General features: G+C 44.8%; 1 protein-coding gene across 3 annotated transcripts; it reads right to left on the reverse strand.

The window, feature by feature from the left end:
* Positions 1–5,258: 5,258 nt before the first annotated feature.
* On the reverse strand, positions 5,259–8,778 carry ppp1r3cb (protein phosphatase 1, regulatory subunit 3Cb). Of its 3 annotated transcripts, none has more exons than XM_078412903.1 (2): positions 8,288–8,778; positions 5,259–7,387 (listed from the first exon to the last, which is right to left on the reverse strand). In XM_078412903.1, exon 2 carries the CDS (start codon positions 7,339–7,341, stop codon positions 6,409–6,411), a length of 933 nt encoding a protein of 310 aa, XP_078269029.1. In that variant the 5' UTR covers positions 7,342–7,387; positions 8,288–8,778; the 3' UTR covers positions 5,259–6,408. The 3 variants fall into 3 exon arrangements, with proteins under 3 accessions (XP_078269029.1, XP_078269028.1, XP_078269027.1); XM_078412902.1 differs by having other exon boundaries at positions 8,104–8,778; XM_078412901.1 differs by having other exon boundaries at positions 7,970–8,778.
* Positions 8,779–8,794: the final 16 nt, after the last annotated feature.

Here is an 8,794-nt window from a genome sequence, read left to right on the forward strand (position 1 = left end):
AACTAATAAAGTTATGCCAATAAATGGAAGAGTTTGTAAATTATGGAGAATAATGTTCAGATTCAATAGACAATAGGTGCAGGAGTAGGCCATTCGGCCCTTTGAGCCAGCACCACCATTCAATGTGATCATGGCTGATCATTCTCAATCAGTACCCCATTCATAGTTACATATTACACAGAAGCAGGCCATTTGGCCCAGCATATTGATGGCAACTGTTAAGTACATCTATGGTATCCCATTCATCAGCATCTGGACCATAGCCTTCCATGTCTTTGGTTTAGTTTAAGGATGCAGCCGACAATTTAGGAAACAGGCCCTTCAGCCCACTGAGTCCACACCGACCAGCGATGCCCGCACATTAACACAATCCGACACACACTAGAGACAATTTACACTTATGCCAAGTATACAAACTCAAGCCAATTAACCTGCAAACCTGTACGTCTTTGAAGTGTGGGAGGAAACTGAAGATCTCGGAGAAAACCCACGCGGTCACAGGGAGAACTATGCCAACAACACCTGCAGTCGGGATAGAACCCGGGTCTCCAGCACTTTTGCAGCTCTACCGTCTTGCTGATACAAGTGCTTACCCAGATATTTAAATGTTCAGAGTTCCTATCTCTGCCTTCTTCACAGACTGTATTCCACATTACAACCATCCCATGGTAGATAGTAAACACACTCCTCTCCTTCAACCAGTGCTCTGGTTTTACATCTATTTTAACAGGGAAATGTTCTTCACCGCCCATCATAAAAATGCCCGAAAGTTCTGTGTACTTTAATCAGGTTCCCTGCGCCCCACGCCCCCATCCGCCTCCTCTGATCCAAGAACAACAAGCCCAGCCTATCCTCATAACTGAAACGTCCCAACCCAGGCAATTTGCTGGCAAACCTCTCCACTCCACTCCAGAGCAATGACATCCTTGCTATAGTACGACAACCAGAACTATACACAAGGCTACAACTGGAGCCCAAAAAAAGGCTTTAAAGGTTTACACCGATCAGCCAAAATATTATGACCTGATGAGCCAAAACATTATGACCACCTGCCTAATATGCTGTTGGTCCTCCGTGTGCAGCCCCATACGCAGCAGGGTGCGATGCACTCTGTATTGTGACACATTCCTCCCGTGACCACCATTAACATTTTCTGTGACTTGCGCCACAGTAGACCTTCTGTCGGTTCGGACCAGATGGGATAGCCTTCGTTGCTCTCGCGCAATAACTGGATCTAATGCTTTTAGCAATTTAGTTTAGAGATACAGCACCGAAAAAGGACCTTACGGCCCACCGGGTCCGCGCCGACCAGCGATCCCCGCACACTAACACTATCCTATACCCACTAGGGACAATTTTTACATTTACCAAGCCAATTAACCTCCAAACCTGTACGTCTTTGGAGTGTGGGAGGAAACCAAAGATCTCGGAGAAAACCCACGCAGGTCACGGGGAGAACGTACAAACTCCGTAGACAGCACCCGTAGTCGGGATGGAACCCGGGTCTCCGGCGCTGCATTCGCTGTAAGGCAGCAACTCTACCGCTACGCCACCGTGACGCCCAAAATTCTAAAAGCCACAGAACACAACTGCTTATAAATTAGTTGTGAACAAGACAAAGTAGCTTTATCAGAGCAGTATGCTTTCAATTGTGTGGGCTTCAGGATTCAAGAATTCACACACAAAACAAAAGTGTTCTTGCCCAAATGTAATATGCCAGTTACTTGAAGTACAAACTGAATGTACAAAGATGCAGAAATAGAAATGTGTCTTTCTGCTGTCCTTAAGCAAGAATGTCTAACTACAGATCCATCTTTAAACTCCACCAGACAGGTTTGAATTCTTTTGAGAATTAATATACAGTAATGGTCAATTATCTATTGTTTGTTAGTGGACTGGAGCATACGAGCTGTGGAATACAAAGTACATTTTAATTTGAAAACCAAGCAAAACCTTGTCCATGATCTGAGCAAGTTGTACACTACTTGTGTACGTGGGCACATCTGTTTGCATTCTGAAACTCATTGGTTTCCAGGATTGGATGTAGACAGCATTGAACTAAGGGAATCTTTACGTGGATGTACCATAGATCTCAGACCAACAAGTACTTGCACACCCTTGAATCACTCTGCTCTTCAGAAGAGAAAACCAGCAAGAGCAGATTTTGAGAGTCATTGCATCACTTTAAGGTTGTATATTCACATGCAACTCTTTAAAATGCCATAAAGTTTACACATTTGCCTTTAGCCATAATAGAGCTGTAGTCCATTCTGTGTCAAACGCACATTGAGAGATGGCTTCCCTAACTGCAACAGAGCACCAGGTTAAACATACACATACAAATTGGGGGAACACCTCATATTTTGCTTGGGTAGTTTATACCCCAGCAGTATGAACATTGACTTCTCCAACTTCAGATGGTCCCTGCTTTCCCTCTCCATCCCCTCCCCCTTCCCAGTTCTCCCACCAGTCTTCCCGTCTCCGACTACGTTCTATCTTTGTCCCGCCCCATCCCCTGACATCAGTCTGAAGGGTCTTGACCCAAAACGTCACCCATTCCTTCTCTCCAGCGATGCTGCCTGACCCGCTGAGTTACTCCAGCATTTTGTGTCTACCTTAAACATACACAACATAGGTTCATCTCGTGGAAGGCAAACATCTTGCCAACATCATGCTGACAGATAACCAAATTCCAGTAAATTTGCAATTTTACAGGCAACAGCAGATGTGATACAACAATTTCATGGCTAAAGAGGTGAGCAGCAGGTCTGAAGTCACTTCCTCAGAGCACAGTTACATCTTCACCAAACCTAGCATGTCATAATGGCCACTGTGGATAATGTTCTGATGCGATTTCAATATTTGTCAGCACTTTGAACCGTGAATAATGTTGTCAACCTTTATCCACCGGTCAGGAAATTGATTCTGTTCCAATCTCAAACTCAGTTCCCATAGTAAGTGTTCAATATACAAATCTACAATACATTCAGTCAGCTGCTGAGGATACTGTCAAAAGTATCAGGTTGACAAAATGTTGGCAGACAAAGATGTTGAACAATATATAGGATTTATTTTTTGTACAACATTTCAAGGGAAAATCTGGAGATTTTACATTTTACGCAATGGACTTTTATAGAATGGAATTAATCTTGACAATTTATCAAGAAATGTCATGAAAAAACCCAGTGGATTCAACGTCTCTCCTGCCAAGTTCATTGCTGGAGGGAGAAACAGTGCAAAGGTCAAGAAAATTGACAATTTCTCCCCACAATCCACTCCCAATCTTTGAGTAAAAATATATTTTCCCCCTTAATATTAAAGAAACCTACTTTTCACCAACAGAAACTCGATAGAAAAATATTTTAGTTTGTTTTAAACACTCTGGACAACATTTTATATTTTACTTCAGCAAGTCTTTAAATCCAAAACAGATGGAGGGGTCACAATTTAAAGTCACGTTCAAAACCATCCCAAAATCACATTACACGGATGAGAAAATTTAAGAGAAATCTGCAATGTACAGTCATCAGAAATCTTAAAGCAAAGAGCTCTTTTTCAAATGCAACACAAGTATTGGTGATATTAGGTTAATCATCAGCACTCCAAAATGTTCTCAGAGGGATAAAATTCAAAGGGCTGGTACTGGAGTTGGACAGAACCCCCAAGTTATAAGTATCACCAAATGTTATGAAGGTATATAATAATATTAGTTGGATAAAAGCAGCAATTTGGATGATAATCATCTGACATGAATCAGGATGTTCCAGGCTCTGCAAAAAGTTTCAGAGAACTGAAGGTCATGAAAATGGCTGGATTCAGGAAACACATAAAGGAAGGAACCTAGAATAAAGAGACAGCAAGTAAACAAGTTGGAAGTTCAAGAGAAATCTGAAGAGCCATTTTCCACATGCAAAGGAAATATTATCCTCAGGACTTCTTATAACAGGTAACCAAGTCACAAGGTTTGGACACAGTGCAGCTTTCAAAAGTACTCCAATAGTTAAACTTCTGGACTAATAATTGAGGCAAGGGTTCACCTGTCATGACAGCTTTGCAAATTTAATCAGAATCCACGGCTTGAAGTTAAATATAGGAAAGCCAGATTCTCCAGGCACTGACTCTGCTTCTGAAGTTTGGCTCCACAATCAGAAGCAGATCTTAATGTGTTTAAATAACCCAGATGATTCATTTAACAGAGAGTGACATGGATTTATATTCAGATGAGTTTACTAAGAAGGATGGCCATTTGGTGCATGGATATTAGTGTACAAAAAGCCCTGCATCTGAACTGATTGGGCATTGTATTTGCCAAGGGATAAAGTAGCAGCTGGGAAAATATCCATGCCTTTGAGTCAGCAAATACTCATTCTATTCAGATAAAATTATGTTTAAAAACTCAAAATGTAGGTACCATGATGAAACAAAGGTACAAAACCCCCCAAAATTTTGAAAAGAATTGTCAGGAGATATCATGAAGACTTTGGAAAAAGGACAGGCATTCAAATTGGCAACGTTGCCACTCAGAACTCAGGCGTGAGTTTGCCTGAAGAGATCAAGGACTAGTTAGTTAGTGTACTTCATGAACCCACAAGAGACCATGGTCACTTAGGAGCACTTCATATCCTAATACACCCGGGGGGGGGGGGGGGGGGGGGGGGGGAGCAAACAAGCTCTTTTCTTAGTTAGTTAAGATGAGTAAAATGCTCTTCTGTGTTGCATTAGCAAAGGCCATAAAAATGACAAACATTAAAACACTAAAACTACAGGCTTAGTCATTACATTGAATTTCCTAAACTGGCAATACTTTCGCCATTAGAGAGAAAAATAGGCAGAAAAACAATGAGGTGTGCAATGGGTTAAAGTTCTGAATCAAATACTATAGTTGCCTCCAGAAATGTATTCTTTAATTTTGTTATTGCCTATTTATAACCAAATACAAGTTTAAACTTTCCAACCTTCAATGTGAAGGAGCATTTCTTCCAAGAGGACCATGTAGCTTTGTGTTCATACACTTAGAAAAATACAGTGCCACAATCATGTTTTTGAGAACAGTGCAAAAGATTGTAATCTTGGCTATGTAAAACCATTGCCCCTAGGGGCAGATTGTTATTTAGAAATCGACTTCGAAGGTAGACACAAAATGCTGGAGTAACTCAGCGGGTCAGGCAGCATCTCTGGAGAGAAGGAATGGGTGACGTTTTGGGTCGAGACCCTTCATCAGACCTTCTTCTGAAGGGTCTCGACCCGAAACGTCACCCATTCCTTCTCTCCAGAGATGCTGCCTGACCCGTTGATTTACTCCAGCATTTGTGTGTCTATCTTCGATTTAAACCAGCATCTGCAGTTTTTTTTCCTACTAGAAATAGACTTGTCAGGTTCTTCCCAAAACCCCATCCCTCTTCTAAAATCTCAGCAAAAATAAGAGCAAGGTCACCCTAGAGGAAGAAGAAATCAAATGTTCATAATGAACACTTCTGGATTGACAAGCAAAACATTTTAGAATATAAATTGCCACTGAACTGCACAGCACAATGCTATACACAGCAGTTATGTATTCTCAGGAACCACTCCCAAAAAGGAACCTCTTTCAATCATTTACACAATGCTGGCAAGCTGATCGTAAAATGGGAGTTAGTGTCCTCCTTTGGTTCAGAAAGGATTTTGAAATTTTCCCTTCAAAAGATAAGAAATACAAAAAAAGCCAGTCCTTAAAAACGTTAATCGCCTGCCTATTTTCAAAGGAGCCGGGTAGTTATTTTGACCCAGTCAACAGTTTATCGTTAAATTTAACTTGGTATTAGTGTCTTACTATTTAACATTGCCATTCACTGAACAAAAAGGCACTCACATTTTTATATAAAGTGCAATGGGTTTCTTGCTAACACCCATTTTAGTCTTTAACATACAACATGGGCTCATCACAGCAAATGTGACCACCGACAGTCCTCCAAGTTCTCTCCAACTCCAACGTGGACTACAGTGATTAACGTTCCGGGTCTCTCTTCATTCACAGTGAATTTCAGTGCTCTAGTTCTCCCCATGTATCCCCAAGAATTGCTCAGCTCAGTCTTCAAACTGACCGGACAGGGGACACAAAACCCCACAACTCCAGGACTGCAGCAGTTCAACACCATAGGAGCCAATACGAATTCTCATCTTGTCCTTATTGTCATCCATATTAGGAGCTGCCAACACCTCAAGTGCAAGATGCAGTCAGCCATTAAACTATTTTTTGTTTGAGAATGTTTGTGCGGTAGGTGGAAGCAAAAGAAAACGTTAATAGTTGGAAGTGAAATCGGTGTGGGGGGGGGGGGGGGGGGGAGAGCGATTCACAGATCCACGTTTTCATAAGTTTAATATGAAAATTGATGCATCTCTCCAGCAAACACTACAGCAAACCTAACTCTGTCACCAGTACGGAAGGCCGGTCTCAATCTTCCCCCAGCTGTGCCACTCTGGGACCAGGCCACTCGATGCCCGGGGGCTGCCATACAGCTCGCACTCAATCATGGCTGTCTTCCCACAAACCTTCGCCACCATTTCGTTCTTGAGGATGACGGGGGCCTGGATACCATCGGACTTGCGCTCGGCGCGGATGATGCCGTAGTTCTTGCCGTCGTTGTTGTCCCAGTAGGTCTGCTCGCCGATCTTGAAGGAGACGCAGAACTCGGCTTTCTCCAGCGGCGTCAGGTAGGAGGTGGGCAGATCGATGGCGAACGAGAACGTGTCCGTGTCCGAGCAGCCATAAATATTGTTCACAAACGTACAGTCCACGTCCTTGTAACTCTTCCAGGCGTCGAACGTGATGCGGATCTGAACGGCTTTGTGGTAGCTGAGGTTCCTCACCATTACCGTACCCGCGATGAACTTCTCCTGGAGAGTGCAATTTTCCAGGCAGACCGAGTTCTTCATCAGGCTGCTGCGGAAGCCCAGGTAGTCGGCGGAGGGCTGCGGGAAATCCAGCACCAGCGGCTGGCCGCTATCCTTCACCTTCAGCCCGCCGCTGCCGGTCGTGTGGCCCAGGTCGGTCAGCTCGAACTGCAGCTCGGCGAGCGAGTCGTCGAACTCGGAGAAGAGGTGGACGGCCGTGAGGGCAAAGCCTTTGTCGTCGGCAAACACCACGGTCTTCTTCCTCTTGCCCCGGGCGTGGTGAGCCCAGGCGGCGGCGTCGTTGCAGGGCTCGGCAGCAACAGTCCTGGCGCTGATGCACGGTCGCAGCGGCTTGAGCCTGCCACAGCCCACGCCGCCGTTCAGTCCCCTGCAGCCCTCGTACGGGCCCAGGAAATTCCTCATGGGTGGCGAGTGGGCCAGGCAGAGGCGCAAGGCTAAATTAACTGGCATTATAGACACAGGTGGAAGCGATCTGTCGTCCAGAATATGGGAAACCCTGAAAACAAAGTTCAACACCGTCAACATTGGTCCCTTTACAAATCATGCAACTGTGACTTCACAATACAACTGAGCCAATCACTCAATGCTTAACGCGTGTGGCTTGAGCTTAGAAACTAGCAGAGAAAATAGGTGCAGGAGGAGACCTTTTGGCCCTTCGAGCCAGCACCGCCATTCACTGTTGTAGATCCATGTCTGTACTCGGACAGTAATAAAACCAGACATGGAACTACAATTGTGATCATGGCTGATCATCCACAATCAGTAACCCGTGTCTGCCTTCTCCCCATATCCCTTGATTCCACTAGTCCCTAGAGCTCTATCTAACTCTATCTTAAATTCATCCAGTGGTTTGGTCTCCACTGCCCTCTGTGGCAGAGAATTCCACAAATTCAGCTTCTAGTGGGGAAGACGATCACTATCATGCAACGTAAATAACGCAACATTAAACAGTAAATAATATTACCAACTATTTGAACTAGAGTGATTTTTATACAAGATAGAAATAGAATACGGCATGCATGGACAGATAGAACAGGCAGTGTTTCTGGTCGGAACCCTATTTTCCAAGCACGATTACCTTGCTTGGAATAATGATGTCCTTGTTGGGTGCGGCGAAATCTTTCAGTCCGTTCAGTACATGCTCGCAAACAAACCGGACAAAGCTCCAGCGAACTTGCCGACGGTAAAGTTGTTAATAGCAGCAGCACGTACCTCGATCAGCCCCAAACAACTTCCCATTGACCAAGGGAGACGAGTACCGTGATTAACAAAGAAAATGGCCCGCAGGTCATCGGAGGCTCTCCGCAACGCCCAAGTTAAAATGTAGTGGCCAGTCTGAAGAAGGGTCTCGACCAGAAACATCACCCATTCCTTCTCTCCAGAGATGCTGCCTGACCTGCTGAGTTACTCCAGCACTCTGTGTCGTCTATCGTCTGCAGACCCCTCCTACACATTAAAACTTAGAGGCTCTCGATCCACCGTCACCGTGAAGTCCTGTTGGACTCACGTATGTTGTGCCTGACGGTGAGGGAGGAATGGGAATGGGAATGGGAATGGGAAGGAAAGGGAATGAAGGGATCCTCCAGATAAACAACACGCTGGGCTGGGCTGGGCTGGCTGAGCGGGCCGGGCAGGGCCGGGCCAGGCCAGGGCAGGGCAGGGCAGCGCTCTGTGTGGGAATGACCCATTGCTGTCTCCACAGTTACTCCAGCATTTAGTGCGTCTATCGCCGGTTTAAAGCAGCAGTCGCTTCCTGCACATTAAAACTTCGTGTCTCTCTCTCTCTCTCTCTCTCTCTCTCTCTCTCTCCGTCTGTCGACCGTCTCTGCGAAATGTTGCTGGAATATCATGTGGTGCGTGACCGCTGATGAATGTGTCGGAAGGAACTACATATTGAAGGTGG

This window comes from Rhinoraja longicauda, chromosome 16 (assembly GCF_053455715.1).
Source record: "Rhinoraja longicauda isolate Sanriku21f chromosome 16, sRhiLon1.1, whole genome shotgun sequence".
Lineage (NCBI taxonomy): Eukaryota > Metazoa > Chordata > Chondrichthyes > Rajiformes > Arhynchobatidae > Rhinoraja > Rhinoraja longicauda.

Bases quoted from the DNA above. Each gene is read 5' to 3' on its own strand.
- ppp1r3cb (XM_078412903.1), bottom strand. From the start codon at position 7,341: ATGCCAGTTAATTTAGCCTTGCGCCTCTGCCTGGCCCACTCGCCACCC.